This window comes from Delphinus delphis, chromosome 6 (assembly GCF_949987515.2).
Source record: "Delphinus delphis chromosome 6, mDelDel1.2, whole genome shotgun sequence".
Taxonomy (NCBI): domain Eukaryota; kingdom Metazoa; phylum Chordata; class Mammalia; order Artiodactyla; family Delphinidae; genus Delphinus; species Delphinus delphis.
In genome coordinates this window covers 28518936-28538870 of record NC_082688.1, presented here as the reverse complement: position 1 = coordinate 28538870, position 19935 = coordinate 28518936, and the positions used below count along the sequence as shown (strand labels likewise).

The window sequence follows — 19935 nt, the reverse complement described above, 5'->3', positions numbered from 1 at the left end:
TTTGGTGGAGTACTAGGGGAAATCATGCATAGGAAAGTGCTACACAGGGGCACTTGCTGGGAAATAGCTTTCCAGGGTGCCATGGAGAGGTGCCCAGCCTGCAGACTTGCTGGGATGCCAGGGGAAGCCATGAAAGCTGCTAGCCCCTGCACATGACAAGCCTGCCTTTGAGAAAAGCACATTGGACCAAAGAAGTAAAGCCCCTTCCTTCTACAGTGACCCTATAGCATCCTTTACTGATGAGGCTTCATACTGTTGCACCTGGCAAGGGAGAAATGTCCCCATCTCAGAAGCAGGAAGTAAAGGGTGGATTTGGGACTGAGGGGCTTTCAAATGTTATGAAGACATTTCTATTATCTACAAATATTAGAAATGGTCCCTCATGAATATTGGATACCCTCTTAACCCTGTTTTTAAATTCTGAACTTGTTTTATTTCGTATTATTTCTACTCCTACTTTTTAAAACTGAGATATAATTAGCATAACATTTATATTAGTTTCCTGTGTACAACGTAATGATTCAATATTTGCATACATTGTGAAACTATCACCACAATAAGTCTAGTAACCATACATAATTACAGAATTTTTTTTCTTGTGATGAGAACTTCAAGATGTACTCTTAGCAACTTTCAAATATACGGTAGTGTTATTAAATATTGTCACTATGCTTTACAAAGTGTACCCACTTTTGTTTTTTCAATATAACTTTCATTTTTAAGTTTTCTGCTGTGTGGCTATATAGATACTCTTTTTGTAAGTAATATATCATTGATCTTCATGTTAACTAAAATATAACAGCTTTTAACAGGGGAGTTCCATCCATTTTACGTACATTATAGTAAAGTGTGCTTTTGCCTTTTGTCATCAGCTTTTACATTTTCTGTTGTTTTTCCCTTGAGATGATTGTTTTAATTGTTGTAGCATGCAGTGTTTTAGAAAGTAGTTCCTTCCTCTTCATTCTGTTTGTGGTTAAATTCAAGTTTTGTTTTTTTTTTTTAACACATTATTTATCAAACCAATAGCAGAATAACAATTATTTACTCTTTTTGAAGATAAGGAATAGAAATGCTTTTCAGCTTTGTGTTTCTGATTACATTTTCTACAGTTTCTTTTCTGCCTTCTGACTTGTCTTTTAATCTCATTTTTCATCTCATTCCTCCATATTTTCTACCATCTTTCATGGACATCATGTTGTGGGATTTTAAAAAATTAGATGTCATGTTTCTAAAGAGAAATGTGGAAGTAAAATAAGCCACTTCTTCCTTAATCTAAATAAAGATAAAATCAAAACATGTACATATTTCTATAAAAGAGGGCATCCATTTCTCTTTATGGAAAACTATAAAGTGGATCACTTAGTTTGTAAAGGTTGTTTTTTCAGGCTTTACATTCTAAATTGTTTCCATTTGCTGATAATAGTAACTAAGGACACTCTCAGGGAGCTAAGAAGAGAAATTGCCTACTAACTAATTAGGTTCAAACAAAAGTAAAATTTTATTTTTGCTCAATCTTAAGTGATAGATTTCCTTGTTTTTTTCTTACCATTGTAAAGATTGAAACAGTCATACCTGCGATGCAATCTACAACCTCTAGGCATGAGGGAATCTTCTTCATAAACACGATTTTGTCATGGGTTTTTGTTTTGGGTTTTTTAGCTGAATGCTGTGATTTATCTTCCTCCTGCAAAGGACCTTAAGTGAGACAAATTAAACATTATAAAACATTATAAGGAAATTAAAGCATTTATGGCACATTCATAACCTAACCATAATGTCAAGTATTGTTTACTGCTCAAAATGATCTTGTTTTCTAATGAGCATGCCTAAAAAATTCCTAAATTTTTACTGGTGCTTTTCATCACTTACAGAGATCTATGCTTCCTCAGTCTTTTAGCAGGTTGTTCTACTTAATCTGTTTTCCCTCTACCTAAATCTGAGTTGAGCTAGGTTTTTTTGTTTTCAGACATTTGTGTGAGTCTGTGACCATATCTTTTTACCAGAAGGACTTTTAAGATCTAGCAAAGAGGTTTGAGGGGGAGGAGGTGAGAGTTGATAGACTAAATCCCAGCTGTAATTATCACTTTGGAGGTTGAATAACTTCAACCTCGGGAGGTAGGGGATAGTAAAAGTCAAAGCAAGAAGTTTTTCTTTGTGCCACAGATCCATTTCTTCAAAAAAGTTTCTCTTCCTCTTCCATATCTCCGTTTTGATCCCTCTGCTAGAACCAAACACTGACTTTCTACTGCCACTGGTAAAGTCCCTATGGCTTACTTCTATAGAAGGGAAAGGAACAAATGCCAGCTTACCTGCTTCCACCCCTGTTCTTTGCCCCTCCTAATAAATGTCATTTGGGAGTCTGTCATATTATCTTGTAAACTCCCCAAAATGCCACTTTTTTGAGAGACCTCACAGGTCAGATTCCAGTAGTCCCTCCTCCCCAAGGTGATCCCAGTTACACTGTATCTTGCAGAAACATTGTTGCTTTCAGCATGAACAGTACATCCCATCCTTTTTTTTTTTCTAGTGGTCATACAAGTTTTCACTTATCTGTAAATTCATTAGTCATTTTAATGGGGATATAAAATGTAGAGGGTTAGATGACTACCTGTCTGTAATCACATTGCCATCTTGCCCAGAAGTCTGTTAGATGATCTTTCAGTAAACTAAAAATGTCTCCATCTTACCTTGCTATATGTTGTCTTCTAATGATCTGTTTCAGGAGTTAGTAAATAAAGCTCAAGAAGAGGTGACCAAGCAAAAAGAAGTGATAACAGCCCAAGACAGCATAGTTAAAGCTAAGTATGCAGAAGTAGCAAAACATAAGGAGCAAAACAATGAATCTCAGCTTAAAATTAAGGAACTGGACCACAACATCAGCAAACATAAACGGGAAGCTGAAGATGCTGCTGCAAAGGCACGTTTGTGTTGTTCGTTTTTACCCTTGATCAAATTTTTGCCTCTGTGTTGAAATATTCTGGTAAACTGCTCAATGAAGACCTTACTATAAATGGCAGAACTACTGTGTAACATAACTTTGAGGCTTACAACTATGTTAACTGCTCCTCAGCAATCACCAAGAGGCAAAAATGTTTTATTTTTAAATTTAATTTCAGGAGTTTATTCCATCTCCAAGATGTTTTTAACCAAATATTGAGTGGTCTCCTATGGAAATGACTGGTTTTTATCCCCAGTTGCTCATAGAACTAGTTATTAATGTGTTAGTAGTAATAATATGTATTCTTTACCTTATTGCAAATTGAATTTAGGGAGCTCACAGAGAAATATACACAGGCAACTTCTAAAATAACGTCTTAAATGGTTTCTGGATGTCCTTATGAGGATCGGTTATAGTCAGTTTTAGCAGCCGCATTTGAAATCTGATGTTTTGCTAAGCAGTTATCTTTTTGAAGTTATCCCACAGTTTTTTGGTTACTCTTGAAGTTTCTTTCTTTCATGTGTCACAGTGCCTTAAGTACTTTAGAGAAAATACATGGTTTTGTAGAAATTCGTTGTTTAGTTAAGAGATTGCATTTATGTGGTCTTAGTAATTCACTCAGCATGTTTTCTTACTGGTGTGTAACAGTTTGGTGCCTTTTAAATCTTAACATCATAAAAATACAAGAGATTTAACATACAGAACAGTTTTCCACCCTCTCTGAAAGAGCCATGAGTATCTGTTCAGGTTCATTACTTGGTTTAAAAAACATTTTTTTATGGCCACGTCATAATATCCTAGTATTTTATTAGTATTGCTTTCCTAGTAGCCTCCTATTAGTGGATTCACTGAATTATTACCAATGCTAATATTACTGTTGATGGTTTTTTTATAATTGAAAATGCTAGTATTGGTGATTGCTAGGGGATTTTATTTACAGTTAGGGAAGGGGGTAGAAAGAAGGACTTGTAAGTGGAACTGCTAAAAAGTCAAGGATTCTTTGAAATACATAGTTTGTCAAATATTTATAGCATACTATGCCAGGCACTAAAGAGATAAGAATGAACACAGAATGTGTTCATAGAGCTTACAGATCAGCAGGAAAGAAATGATTATTTTACTTTGGATTCTAGTGGTGAGACTGTACCTATGGAACTAATAAGGATGATTGAAGAGGATTAGATTCTACCAGTCAGAACCAACCTTGAACAATTCTAGTAGAAGAAAGTCTTCCTTAAGCACTATAATTAAAAAACTTTAATTGGTTATATTATATGAAGAAGTATTTTACTGTGCCTTGTCAAAAGAGGGTGGCAAGGGGATAGAGTCAATATTCAGGACAGTTTTTTACTTAGATTATAATTTCCAGAAGAATTATTAGATATCACTCAGGATTAGGCTTCCATGATTTACCAACTCTGTGACTTAAGTATTCTTATAAGACTTTTAACTTTCACAAGTTGTTTTTTTGAAGCAATTGATTGAATTTGGTAAAATCTGGAGCCTCATCTGACTTATATTTCATTATAATGGAGATGTTCTATATATGTGTGTGCATACACACACACACACACACACACACACACACACACACACTTTGTAACTGTTTCTCTTGAGTTGGCTCTTACTCTCATGCTTGAGTAATAGGAAAATCTTTTTCTATATAGTCTCAAGTTTCTTACCTATCCTCCAGGTAAAAATATTCTTACTTATTATATAGGTCCACTGTCAACAGTGAATCTCATTTTTTCCAAATGTGTCATTGTGGGATTTTTTCCCAAAATGTGTGGTTTAAAATTAGTAAATATTTAAGAAACTAATTTTTAAATAAAGGTTTGTAAGCAATGATATCATTCTATTATCATTATCACATGTGGCTAGGTGTCCAAAATGTTGAAAGATTATGACTGGATTAATGCAGAGAAACACCTCTTTGGGCAACCCAATAGCACCTATGATTTCAAAACTAACAACCCAAAAGAAGCTGGTCAGAGACTTCAGAAGTTGCAAGAAATGAAGGAGAAACTAGGAAGAAATGTCAATATGAGAGCTATGAATGTACTGACAGAAGCTGAAGAGCGGGTAAGTCACTTTGCTATGACTGTTTGGCCACTTCAGAATATGAGTAGCATTGAGGGCTTCATATGACCCCTGAGGCGATTATTAGAGTCAATCTTTTACTTGATGCTTTTGAGAACTTGTTTTCTTTGCATTTTCCCTTTCTCCCTTTCCAGTTATTTCTTTTCTTATTTCATTCTTTTTGCATCATCAGTTATATATTCTGTTTTACCTTGAATGACTTTTCCAACTCCTTTCTTATTTTTGGTGTAAATAAAAACAACATTTTTGATCATGTTAGCTCTTCACATTTCTATCATTTCTTTCACTTGCCTTTTTGAAAGATTTTGAAAAATAGAGTACAGGTTTCCCCCACTGTCCAAAAGTAGCACCAATCCTGTGAAACTATTCCTGTGAAAGGGTATAAAGCAAAGAAGCAATTACCTTAGGGCACATCTTGCTAACAGATGCATGAAATAAACTGAGATAAAGCACAGATGCTCATCGACACAGTTCAAAGCTCTGGCGGCTTAATGCTGAGATGCTTAGTGTTGTTCCCTGTGAGGAGCTTGATGGTGCCACTCTCCCTGCTCGGGGTGTGTGCTGCTTCTCTAAGGGCTCACTGCAAAACACATGTTGAACACTATTTGTGCTTTTTACCTTTTCTTGTAAAAGTAGTGATGTAAAGCAAACTTCTGAAAAGTGGGGGACACCTGTGTCCTGCTGTCTCCCTCCTCACGGTCAGCCACTCCATAACTCCTGTCTTCCTTTGACTCCAGTATATGCTGGAGCCATCACATAAGTTAATGGCTAAGATTGTTATATACATAAACACTGTTTTACTAATCTGTAAATGCAGCAGTGTCTTCTGTTTTAATGCTCTCAGTTACTTGATAATGTTATCCATCTCCCCTACCTTTTATAGTCTGCATGTCCCTAGAAAAACCCAAAAGAGAAAGCAGTTCCTATTGATGGCTCCATAGGAAATAGCAATCTGAGTAATTTTATATTATACCTTCTTTAATTCTGTAAAATTCTGTTTGAATTTGTATAGCAGAGTTAATGAGAGCTCTGTAAAAATGGAAATACTTATGAGCTCAAGCACTTTTAACAAATTTTTTGGTAACAAGTTTTTGTAAACCGTTATTGACATTAGTGTCTACAGAGAATCTATGTTAGATGCTGAACAGTCTAATAATGCACCTGCTGTGATCTCTATAAAATGTTCCTGCTGGTTTACATTTCTCCATTAAACCTTTGCAATATATGGCATCTTTTTGGAAAGGAAATATTTTGTCTGAATTTGAGCTGCTTAACATCATGAAACTTGTTTACTTTTACTTGTTTGCTTCATTAGATAATGATAACTGGGGCTAATATTTTTTAAAAGAATTTACCAACTCCCATCTCCTTACCAGAGAGGAAGGCTCTATTGTTAATCAGCAGCTGGCCTTTTGTTGTTATATTTTGTGTCACCACATATAAGAAACTATATGGAATTAGCAAGGAATAGGATAAAAATATGGCCAAGCTCCTAAAACCTCCTCTCCACAAAGGAGAGGGATGGCAAGGAAACTAGCAAGACTGGCTGGAGTTTTTCAGGGAGAATTTGAAGCTCCTTGAAATGTGAGGCTTTGAGGAGAAATAAGTTAAAAGGATTTTTAGAAAGTTCTGCTGCTGCTCATGGTTTATTCTCCCTCTGTTGCCTCCCTCAAAATTTTTTCCAGTAAATTTCTACCTTAACCAGGGAAGGCTACTTTGAAGATGTGATGTTTGAGTGGAAACTTGAGGCACCTGTTATGTTAGAAATAGAGGAAGAACAATGCAGGGTCCATAAAGCTACAGTGAGCTTATTATGTTCACGAAACTGAAAAAAAGTGACCATATGGCTGAAGCCTGGGGAGGAGTGTGATGCCAGAAATTCAGAGATAAATAAGATCCAATTTATGTAGGACTTTATACACCATGGTGAAGAATTAAAATTTTATTTGTGTCACTGCTAAGACTGACCTTGCTTCTTAAGCATGCAGGGCTACTTTTGAGTTTACATATGACAAATTTTCCTTTTTGCCTTGGCTGCTAGGAAGATAAGGGAATACTAGTGGAGTCAAAATATTTCAACAGCTTGTCCTATAAATTCTCAGTTATAGTAATTGGATTTTACATATAGATGATATATTTACTTTCGTTAATTTGGCTTACATTATAATTCAATGTAGTATATCTTTTTGGTAAATAGGAGTTGTATATATTGCATATAAGAATAATGAAATCTCTTTATTCTTGACTGAATTCTAGAATATAAAGAAAATGTTGTTTTCCCAATTAAGTATGCCTTTTATCTTACTAGTATAATGACTTGATGAAGAAGAAGAGAATTGTAGAAAATGACAAATCCAAAATCCTTGCAACTATAGAAGACCTTGACCAGAAGAAAAACCAAGCCCTAAATATTGCTTGGCAAAAGGTATTTGAACCAAAAATTGTATAATTTATTCTGTATGAGGAAAGGATGAAAGATAAAGTTAATAGGGTTGTACTCTAAGATGAATTTGAAATAGCTAATTTTTGTTTGAGGCACAGCTCAGACCTTAATTAAAACCTTGTAGGCTTTTTAAAGCATTTTGTCCTTCTGGACTTTACTACTGATTTGCAAAGATAAGTTGTGTCATTCCATCATGCTCTCATAGTCTACTTCTCTGGTTCCTAAGCTATATTAAATTTCTAATTTTCTAGATTTCTACATGTTTCCTTCTTACATCGTTTGCCGGGTCTGGGTTACTGTTTACCCTCTTTCCTTCTTATGAGATCATAGGTTCTAATATTGGACAGTATCTAAGGTATCTTCCAAATATCTGCTATAGTCCCACTCATCCTCTGCTTAAAACTGGAAGCATTATCTGTTTCACATTGGGGAAGCTCTCTCTAACTGTTGGAAAACCTCTCCAAAGGACTTCTTCAGTTCTTAGCTCTTCAGTTTCTCTTGCCCAGACTCACAGAGGTCAAATACTAGTTCTAAGAATGTTTCTATAGCAAGACTGTGTATTCCTAACCACTTATAAATTAATTGCATTTCAGAATTCATAAGTATTAGGCATTCTTAGATTTTTAGCAAAGGATTTTTATACATGTTAGATTAATAATTACATAATTATAAAGTAATACTAATTTTATATAATTATATTATAGTTAAGAGCAGTTCTGTCATTTTACATGAATTATCTTAATTCCGTAACTTTGATAATTATTATCTCTATTTTACAAATGAGGAAACAAGCTTAGAAAGGTGAAATAGCCTAATATCATAACAGTCAAAAGGTAGAAAAAGTGGAATTCTCTTTTCCTAATTAGAACTAAAGTTAAAATTGCCTTTTGTTGCTTTTTAAGAAGTAGAACTGGGTAATAAACAAGGAAGTTCAGTATTCATTTCCAGGATTCCTATGCAACAGAATCCCAGTTACCATTTTTGTTTCGTTTTATGACAACTTTGGCAGATTTCAAGGTTCTTTACTATGATTTCTACTTCCCTGGCTGCATAGATTTATCTCCTTTAGGATAATTCCTTAGCCTCTTCTGTGAAGTTTTCCTATACCTACCATAGAAAAAGACCCCTCCTCAAAAGATTCCATAGTTACTATGCTGTTTGGTACTTTAACAGGCCTGGGCCTCGGGGATTTAACTGGCACCTTACCTCTTTTTCTCTTTTTAATTCTTCAGGAACTTTATTTTTGGTAATGGCAGAACAATTGTGTCTTTCAATTGCATTGTTTTTCCTGCTCTACAACTTATTTTCAGTGTTCAGTCTCCCTGTAGTATTTGTCTTTTTAAAAATGCTTGCAAAAAGTTGGCCCCATTATTCTTGCACAATATGTGGATTTAACACTAGATCTGAGAGATTCTGTCTTTTGTTTTCCCCATGGTTCCTGGATTTAGTGTGAGTACAAATTTATCTTTTAAACTGATTTTTCCCCAGTCTCTAAAGTTCTCCCAAAGCAAGTAAATTTATTGAGTGCTTATGATATATGTCAGGCACTATACTATTAATTTTCCCACTTAATTCTCAAAGTAAACTAATGAAGTAGGTACTATTATTATCAGCATTACATTATTTCCTTATGGCTTCAAGTATAGTTGATTGACAAAGCCAGAGTATTTTAGGCACTGGTTGTGTTTTTTGCTTTTTTGTTTCCTTCTAGCCTTATTGGAATTTCAAAATTCAGTTTATTCCCTATCTATATTCTTCTCTACCCATTAACTGAAAGTTTGTCTTTTCCCTTTTGGAGGAATTTCCACATGGGATCCAGGATCCATGGTCATCTTTGGGATTTAGTAGCATTTAGTAGTCTTAGTTTTGAGCTGCCTCTCTCCTGCCTGGTCAAAAAATTTTTTAAAAGAAAAGGTGTTTATAAATACAATGCTATCTTCTGTCATTCTCCTAGAAAAGACAGCAGTCCTCTCCTCATTGTGATGAACCTTGCCTAGCTCTGGAAATCTATCCCAGATAAAACTAGAATCTACTTTCTCTGTGTAGGATATTAGCATGTGTACAGTTGTTCTTAAGATATGTGTTCCTTAGTAAATTTATATTTAGGAGACTGTTTATGTCTAGGAGATTTCCTTATTACTACAAATATTCATAAAAAGTGTATTTGCACTTGAATTTTATACTTGAAGGTGGAGATTTCCCTAGAGAACATGGATGTCAAATCCTCGTGTGTGTGTGCACATGTGTGCATGCATGTATACATTCTCAATTTTGTCTGCTGAACTCTCTAAGATTCTTAGTCATGTCTTTGAAGACAGATGGCTGAATTCTCAAGGCATTGATCAAGTGTGTATGCACAAAAATTACTCAGTTACAGTCTAGAATATTGGTCCTAAATCTCTGTGTAATCTTCTGCTGAGCCTTTATGGAAATAGGCCAAATAGCTTCTTTAGCCTTTTTCTTTTGGGGCTCAATCCTGTTCCTGTCCCTTGATACCTTAACTTCTTTGGCTTTGAGAAGAAGCATAGAAAAGAACCACTGAACACCTTTAACAGATCTGGTTTGATTTCATGCCTCTTTTTCTCCTAGACTTCACCCTGATCTTAGGCTTCTTAAAGTTAGCTGATAACCACAGGCCTTACCATTACCAGTCAACAGAAAACACATTTTTTAAGAGAACATTTTATGCCAAAAAGAGTTTTTGTTTTTCTTCTCCAGCTGAAAGTTCAATCTCCTATATTATCCAGTTGTGTGTCTCTGAGGATTCTGGCAACCATGGCCTTTTGTTGTATCAAAACTTCATGGTAGAGTTAGAGGTATAGCCTCTAGTTTCCCCTGGAAGTTAGAGCAAAGCTCAGTAAACTCTTTCTGTAAAGGGACAGATAAGTATTTCAGAGCCATGTAGTCTGTGTTGCAACCACTAGACTATATTGCTGGCAGCCATAGACAATACATAAGTGAATGGGCATGGCCAGATTTGCCACATGGACCATAACTTGCCAACCTCAGAGCTAGGGTAACAGACAACAAAATGCTCCTGCTGGTTTGCATATATACACATCATTTGATTCTTCTTGGAAAACCTTCTCTGATATTTTAATCTTTTTTTTATCCAGGTGAACAAGGACTTTGGATCTATTTTTTCCACTCTTTTGCCCGGTGCTAATGCTATGCTTGCACCACCAGAAGGGCAAAATGTATTGGATGGTCTGGAGTTTAAGGTTGCCTTAGGAAATACTTGGAAAGAAAACCTAACTGAACTTAGTGGTGGTCAGAGGTGAGTGAGTAATCCCTTTGCAATAATCCTCTTACTTTATTATAGTCCAACATCTCATTGCCTCCCAATTTTATTTCAGATTTGCTTTGCTATCTTTGCATGTAGAATTTAAGGAGCCTAATATGTGAGACTACAAATTTTAGTTAGGACATTTGATTAACATAGTAGGCAACAAAGTAGAAATAAGGATTAGCAACTAGAAAACTAGACAAAATACATGAGAAACAATTACTTTCAGACATTGGAAAATGGATAACCCAGGAGATACCTGAGAGAAATGAAACAAAAATGCTGAGTCCACTGTTTACCCTAGCTTTCTCCCTAGGAGCAATTTTTTGACTGCAGATGCAGGGAGGGAAACCCACACAAAGTCCAGTAGTCTGACTAAAAAATGAAGGAAACAGATTAGAATTTGGGGAAGCCCCAGAGAGCTACACATTAGCATTACATTTGCACTACCCCTAAAGTGAAGGCTATTTTAGACACCCCTTAGCAAAGGTTCATTGCAGGCCCAACATGCTTTAAAGACAGACAACAACGTTGAGACTGTAAACAACATAATCACAGTGTTCAGCATCTAATAAAAATTACTAGACAGAAATCGAGAAAATATGATTCTAGACAGAAATTGAGAAAATATGATTCATAACCTAGAGGAAAAACAGACCCAGAAATGACAGGTGATGAAACTAGCAGACAAGGAGGTTAAAGAGTTACATTAACTATTTACAAGAAAAAAAGAATGTGATGAGAGACATAGAAGCTATCAACGAAGAATCCAGTGGAACTTCTAGAGATAAAAAATATACCTGAAAGGAAGAGTTTACTGCATAAGATTAACAACAGATTCGACAGAATAAAAGAAAGATGACTCAATTTGAAGACATATCAATAGAATCTATTCAAGTCAAGCTTAGAAACACGAAACTGTAAAAACAAAAAGAGCTTCAGTGACCTGTGGGACAATATTGAGAGATCTAACATACATGTAATTGGAGTTTCAAAGGGAGAGGAAAACAGAAAAAAACAAAAAAAATAATGGACCCAGATTTTCCAGATTTGATGACTTCTGTAAACCCACATACTTGATTTCTGTGAACCCCAGGGAAGATAAAAGCGTACACTCGCTTCCTGCGCATACAGTAACACAGCAAGGCATGTCATATAAAGTTGCTGAAAACCAGTGATTAGGAGAAAAATCTTAAAAGCAGTCAGAGGTAAAAAGGCATATTAAGTGCCAAGGAACAAAGAAGAATGACTTTAGCCTTCTTGTTAAAAACTATGCAAGCCATTATAAAGCAGAAACTAACACACCATTGTAGAGCAATTATACTCCAATAAAGATGTTAAAAAAAAACAAAACAAAAACCTATGCAAGCCAGAAGTCTGGAACAACATCTATAAAGCGCTAAAAGAAAAATGTGTCAACCTAGAATTCTGTATCTAGTAGAAATATTCTTCATATTGAAGGCAATATATTTTTTCAGAAAAACAAAAGGTGGAAGAATTTGATTCCAGCAGAACTGTACAAGTTAAAGGAAGTTCTCTGGTGAAAGGAAAATGATACCAAATGGAAACTTGGATCTACATAAATGAAAGAAGAGTACTGGAAATAGCATGTTCTGGGCTTCAGGGAAGTTTCTCCCAGCCTTGTGTTATGCAGTGATTTAGACAATCAGTATATCGAGAGAAACTTAGAAGGTCATTTGGCCTAACTTCTTAATTGCAGAGAGCCAAATAATTAAAACCTCCTGAGAGAAAATTGTGAATATCAATATAATTGAAGATGTTTATTAATTTTGTATTTTTTCCCCTGCAGGATGTACAGTCCACAGTTCTTGAATTGTTCTCATGTGCTCTATGCCATCATGTAACTCTTCTCTTATGGATGTAGAAAATACTAAGACCTGTTAATTTCTCTTATGAAATCTTTTGTCATTTTTATGAATAGAAGTCCACTCTTTATTTTTCATTACTGATAAAATTCCAAAATATTTTAAGTCAAAAAAGACAGCTTCTGCTGCCTGTCAATCAAAGTTGAATTCCACAGTTTAGATCACAGCATCTTTAATTGTTTTTGCCAAAGTCCTAGAAAATTTTTTGAGGAAAACAGAGAATGTATGCTTATTTTCTTACTGGAACCTAAAAATTATTTCCATAATTAAGATGATATAAACTTATTTTCGGATTATTATGGATTATACCATAATCCAGCATAGTAGTTTAAGTGTTGATGAATTGTTTTTAAGCTCAGTGCCTTAAATATTTGGTACAGAGAAAGACACTGAAAAGTAATTTTAGGTTTCTTGAGTGACCTCAGCTACCCTCGCTACCCTCTATAGCAGTAAAGATCAATTTGTTTGGTTTTTATTGTACTGTTTCATTCATTTCCTTTGCTAGAAATTTTGGTTTCACCTTCCTAGACCCCTCTACTTATACACACAATTTTTTTTCCCCACTTACATGTTTCTTAATAAATACCCTATTGGAATACAGTAAGCATTAGACTATTTACTCCAGTGCTGCATGTCAGGAGATATTTGAAGTTACAGAATTAAGTGTGCTACAGATGTTACTGTAATTTTAATACTATTTTTAAATAATTCTAAACATTTGTATTACAATAAACAAGGCTTTTTAATGAAATATTTAAGAAAAATATAAGAATTGTTATATTTCTTCATTCCAGACTAGAACAAAAACAGCTGTAGTTAAAGGGGATATAGAAAAGAACTGAAAAAGAGTTTTAGGGAGAGAAAGAGAAAACTATTAACACTAATATGATCTTTTCTTAAGGTTAGGTGCCAAATATAACATCCTAATTATCTGACAGGAAAGAAGAACATATACCTGTTTTATTCAAAATAAAACTTGTTGAAGAGAGGGAAAAATGGAAAGCTAAAGTAAAAAACATTTTAATGAAACAAAAGTTTTCAAGTTTGAAACTTAAGATTCTTTTTTCTCTATCTTTCAGCCAAATTGGCACTATTCATAATAGTAACAGGACAGCAGATTTGCTTCAGTGCTTTGGTAAAAAGTGGTAAAATCAAGTTCTGACAGCTTTTCTTTCGGCCTTCTTTTCTTAGGTCTTTAGTGGCTTTGTCATTAATACTGTCCATGCTCCTCTTCAAACCTGCCCCAATTTACATCCTGGATGAGGTAGATGCAGCCTTGGATCTTTCTCATACTCAGAATATTGGACAGATGCTACGTACTCATTTCACACATTCTCAGGTAAGAACCAAAAAAAGTCTCAGAATAGTTCTAGTTTGTTTTCTAAAACTACTTTTTAGTAATGGTCAGTATAAATAAGATATTCAGGATTGAGGAATACTAAGGTGTTATGTATCTCTTTAAATATATTTCTATTCAAATGGGTATAGAAGAAAAGAGGGTTTTATCTCTTATTAAAGAAAAGAGCCTGGAATTATAAATTATAGGTTGTAACATGAGGGAGAATCTAATTTTTTTGTAATTTGGAATTTTTTAGGGTAATTATTTTCTCTAGCTAGCTGCCAGAAGATACACAATCAAAACAAGACTGTTTCAAGGATACACCTGAAAAATATATCAGAAAATCATGTGGCACTTGATGGGGTACTCTTCATTCCTCCTAGAAAGTGATTTAAAAAACCCTTGAAGCTAAAAAACAGTTTGTTTTTATTGAACTGTTGCTGCAGGAACTAAGGCTACTAAATATGATTATATAGATAATGCATTGAACAATTCTGGGGGGCTTCACTTACCGTAGTTATCATAGACTGTGTATTTATTGTGGCAGTTTTTTTAGCAGCTAACAGTGGCATTTAGAGCTAGCAACAAGACAGTGATACTAACTGGAGAAGATAGCAACAAGCAGCCAACCAGCAGAAGATAGTAACTTGGGTAATGAAGTATTCAGAGTAAAATTAAGAGACTCCTAAAACTGCATATGGAAAGAATTCATTGAGGTGCCTAATAATAACTATTTGTTACTTGCATTTGAGGATGTGCATATGCATGGAGCCAAGCATTTAAAGCAATAACAAAGTATCGCCAAATGATTCTTAACCTCAGTATAAAAAGAGTGAACTTCTTCAAGGATACTGCAAAAAGTACTTTATGCTGTTTTTCTTTCTCCCTTAAGTTCATTGTGGTGTCCCTAAAGGAAGGTATGTTCAACAATGCAAACGTCCTTTTCAAAACCAAGTTTGTGGATGGTGTTTCTACAGTAGCCAGATTTACTCAGTGTCAAAATGGAAAAGTTCCAAAGGAAACCAAATCCAAGGCAAAAGGACCCAAATGATCACATACGGAAGTTAAAAGTACAAATTTATTCTTTCACCTTGACTTGTTTTTTAAACATAAACTTTTTAAGAACTTGGGATTCATGTAATTTTTTCATATAAAAAATTTAATCATTTTGTTACCTAACCCATTTTCTCTTCCTTTATATAATCACTTATAAATGAGCATAAATTCCTCTGTTCTGAATTAGTGTAAACTGTGGTCCAATTACTGTGATTGTGATTTTATGTATGTCATCAAATGTTTTTTCTTACACAAGTCTTTTATATATTAGGAAGCCAGAGATACATATTTGGTGGTATGTTTTGTATGTAAAAGCAAAACTACAAAGAAACAGATGAAATTAAATTATAGGATAAATATAGCTGATAATCAGCTTTTAATAATTAGCTAATTCCTACGGTAATATTTGTGTGTTTTCTATTGCTAATAATGTCATTCAGGTAAGGAAGAATTATAAAGCAAGTAGCTGGACCAACAAAGGGAACACAAAGAAAGCTATTAGGCATGCACTGAGTTATTTGTGGTTAGTTCCTTGAGGACAATGCCAGATCCTTGATTTAGACTCAGATGGGAAGCAGATCTTAAAAGATTTCTGTCATTTTAATGACGTTTGAATATCATGTTTCTGTATGCTTAGTAATTGGTCTGTGCAGTCTTGTCTTTTTAAAAATCTTTATGAGTATTTTAATAAAAGCTTGGGAGAAAGGTATGTTGCATGCTGCTCTCTGTTGCAAGTTTATCTGAAGTCTCCTAATATTTTCAAAGAGTTTTGTCAGCCTTTTCATAATCCAGTCAATAACAATCTTGGTGAGTGAGAATATAGGAGCCAATATATATAAATAAATAGATCCATCTGTTCTACCAAAAGGACTCAAAATTTGATGATTATTATATTTCTTAGTGTCCTCTGCTTTCAAGCTTAAAACCATGAATTTCCTTTAAGATTTCAAAAGATGGCACTAATAAACACTGTAAGAATACTATATATGGTTCTTAGTATCTCTTAATATGTCCCTAGAACCATGTGTTCTGAACTCCAAATCTTGAAAGTTCTGACACGATCTAGTCTGACCTTGGGTTTGTTATTTTGGCCCCACATTTCTTAATACTTGAGTCTCAGTTCCTTTGTGGTATCCTTTTCCTAATGTACGCTCATACTTCTTGGCCTGGGTTTAATACTTCTCATCCTTCATCCTCATATCATATCTGAGCATGTCAGATAACACCCAGGTAACTGATACTGTGGGGCACATTGGAAAGACTGAATATGGAATTAGTTCTGTCCACTGTGGGAGGAGAAGGAGACAAAGCTGAAAATGCTGAGTTACAGGAAGTCCAGTGTCACATGCAACAGACGTAAGTATACTTCTTTTCAAATATATGTTTTGCAAATCATTTGCCAAAAAGAATTACATCAGTTCACACTGTCACCAATACAGTATGCCTGTTGACTAAAACCTAGTCAGACCTGGCTGTTAATTTTAATATTTCTAATTTACTAGTTATAAAATATTTAATTGCTATTTGAATTATCATTTTATAAGTAACTTGTGGGATTGAATATTTTGCATATGTACTAATTTTGTTTCCTCTGCTAACAAATTTTCTATTTGTTTGTTTGCTTTCTAATGGAAATCCCCAAACATTAAATTTTTGTAATGTCATTATTCTTTGATTAGAGGGAACACATTAAGGGGAATGGGAACATTTGTTTCAAACATCTGCAATAATATGAGTAATATTTATTGAGCTTTTTCTATACATCAGACACTATTTTCATTTGCACACCTTTTCACACTTAATCCTAGTAATCCTAGTAATAATCCAGTGAGGTAAGTAACTGTTGTCATCAGCACTATATAACTGACGAAATTGAATTGAGCAGAGAAGTTAAGAAACTTGCCCACAGTGTTCATACAGGTAGTGAATAGCAGAGCCAAGATACAAATCTTAGTAGTTGGTCTCCAGAACCTATTATACACTACCTCTCTGACAGCTCAAACATCTGCATTTATTGTACATAGTAAATTTAAAAGAGGTCTGGATGACTAGTATGCACAACATGTGAAAATTATCTTTAGGAAGAACCACCAACATTTGAAGAAAGGATTCCTTGTATTTTTGTTTTGGTATTTCACGTATGCTAACAGCAAATGCAAAAGCAAAGACTTGAGAATCCCTCTTCCATATGGTGGAGTAATCTAACAGGCCAATACTCCCACAGTCATGTCATTTGCAAATAAGAGTGATGAGAGCTGGCATATTTGCCTTTTCCCCCAAATTAGGAGCATTCAATCTTTCACCACTGGATATAATGTTAGCTCTAGGCCTTTGGTAGATACTCTTTATCAAGTTAAAGAAGTTCCCTTCTATTCCAAGTTTGATCATAATTTTGTCATGGATGGGTGTTGAATTTTCTCAAATGCTTTTTCTGCATTGATATGACCAGATGACTTCTTTACACCTGTTAATGTTATAAATTTACATTGCTTAATTTTTGAATATTAAACAAGCCTTGTATCCTTGGAATAAACCCCACTAGGTCATGATGTATATTTCTTTTTAGCTGTTGCTGGATTCTGTTTGCTAATAGTTTGATCATGATTTTTGTGAATATTCATGAGGGGCATTGTTCTCTAGGGTTTTTTTGGTTTTTTTTTCTTCTACTTTTTGGTTTCAGGGTAATACTAGCTTTATAAAATGAATTTGGAAATGTTTCCTCTTTTGTTTTCTGGAGGGTTGTATAGAATTGGTGTGAATTCTTTATTTTGTAGAATTTTCCTGCGAAACCATCTGGGCCTAGAGATTGGGGAGGGGGGTGGTAAAATGAGTACAGTTTCTTTAATAGTTATTGGGCTATTTAAATTATCTATTTCATATTGGGTGACTTGTATTTTTTAGGAATTGTTTCATCTAAACTATCAAATTAGTGTATAGAGGTTATGGCATTTCCTCATTATCCTTCTGATGTCTACAAATTCTAAATTGATATCCCTTGTTTTATTCCTGGTAATGGTAATTTGTGTCTTTTCTCTTTTTATCTTTGTCAGTCTTGCTGGAGATTTGTCAATTATATTGTCTTCAAAGATTTTCTAATTTACATTTTGACTATTGAATTTTTTTTGGAGTGTTTTTCTTAATATCCAAATATTTAGAGATTTTCCAGGGAGCTTTATTTTACTGATTTCTAGTTTAATTTTGTTATGGTCAGGGCTCATACTTTGTATCATTTCAATTTTTAAAAAAATTGTTAGAAAATGATAGATTTAAGAACTTCTATTAGAAAATTTAAAAAGATACAAATTCAGTGGTCTAAAGTTCTCTTAATCTTTTTTCTAGATAAGAATAAACCCAAATTAAATAAATAGAAATAATAAAGTGTAAAAATCAACAATGTATAAGACAGAAGAACAATGGAGAAAATCAATGAAACCAACATCTGTTTCTCAAAAGAGCAACAAAATCAGTAGATCTCTAATTAGACCAATCAGGTAAACCAGAGAAATTACAAATCACAAATACCAGGAATGAAGGAAGAGTTGACACTGTGGATCTTACCTTACTTAAAAGGATGCAAAATTATGACCATTTTTATGCCAGTAAATTTGACAACTTAAGACAAGATAGAACAATTAGGAAAATAAAACTCACCAAAACTGACACAAGAAGAGACAAAACCTGAATAGCCTCACATCTATGAATACAACTGAAATTATTATGAAATATCTTCCCACAAAGAAAACTCCAATCCCATTTAGTTCCTCTTATAAATTTTTCCATTCAACGAAGAAATAACACCAAGCATAATTATACAAAGTTTTTCAGAAAGTAGAGGGGGAGGGAATACTTCCAACTTATTTTATGACGCCAGTGTTGTCTGATACTAGAACTTGACAAAGACATTACAAAACAAGAAAATAACAGGACAGTGGTCCTCATGAACATAGGAACAAAAATCCTGAAAATATTAGCAAGCCAAATCTAACAACATCTATAAAAGTTAAGCCATTTTCAAGTTTTTCAAAAGATGGTACTGACATATTTATTTGGAAAAAGAAACATACAGGAAGAGTAACTAAAAATGAGTCATAGACCCAAAAGTAGTTAAAACACTTCTAGAAGACCATTTTGGTGGCCTTAGATTAGGCAAAGATTTCCTAGGACAAAAAACAAACTATAAAAAAAAAAAAGACAAATGGAACATTAAAATTGAATTGAAAATCTCTTCAAAAGATAACAAAAAGACCACAGACTAGGAAAAATTATTTTCAGTGTACAGAGTTGACAGAATTGAGTACAAGATGTATAAAGAACTTATAACTAACATTGGATATTTGCATGAATGGTGCAAAAGCAATGGTAGGTAAAACTGCTGTCACTTGGCATAAATCAAGGCAGTGCCACACACTGTACAAGTAGTACTGATTGCATTCTTCACTGCCATTTATTTGAATTTTTTAAAAATGGCAGTTTCACTTGAGTATATTTAATGAAGCTGTAAAAGTTACATCTCAACATCTGGAGCACATGTCTTCAATAATGTGAGTGATAAAATGAGAATTATGTATAAAGCACATATCAAAACATGTTTTTTTTTCAGAAATGCAGTTATTTCAGTTGGGGGCTGAAGTAACCCTTTTCATGGAATTCCATTTGTACTTGAACAGATAGACTAAGACAAACTATAGTTATTAAGTCTATGGTATTTGGTAGACATTTGTCAAAAATGAACAAAGAGAGCCTGTCATAAGAACCTGACATTTTTGTTGCAAATAATAAAATTGTAGCTCTCAAATGAAAATTAGAATTTTGGCAACCTTGTATTCCTCATTGTGGACTTGACGTCTTCTCAATACTGAAGACTTTTCTGATAACACTGGTAGTAAT

General features: G+C 34.1%; 1 protein-coding gene across 1 annotated transcript in view; it reads left to right on the top strand.

The window, feature by feature from the left end:
• The window catches only part of SMC2 (structural maintenance of chromosomes 2), a 55409-nt gene extending 36167 nt beyond the window's left edge, over nt 1–19242 (top strand). Inside the window, exons 20-25 of the mRNA XM_060014407.1 lie at nt 2723–2917; nt 4820–5020; nt 7347–7463; nt 10598–10758; nt 13845–13992; nt 14885–19242. Of these exons, the coding sequence (XP_059870390.1) occupies nt 2723–2917; nt 4820–5020; nt 7347–7463; nt 10598–10758; nt 13845–13992; nt 14885–15043 (981 nt within the window). The 3' untranslated portion in view covers nt 15044–19242. The remainder of the gene's footprint in view (nt 1–2722; nt 2918–4819; nt 5021–7346; nt 7464–10597; nt 10759–13844; nt 13993–14884) is intronic.
• Nucleotides 19243–19935: the final 693 nt, after the last annotated feature.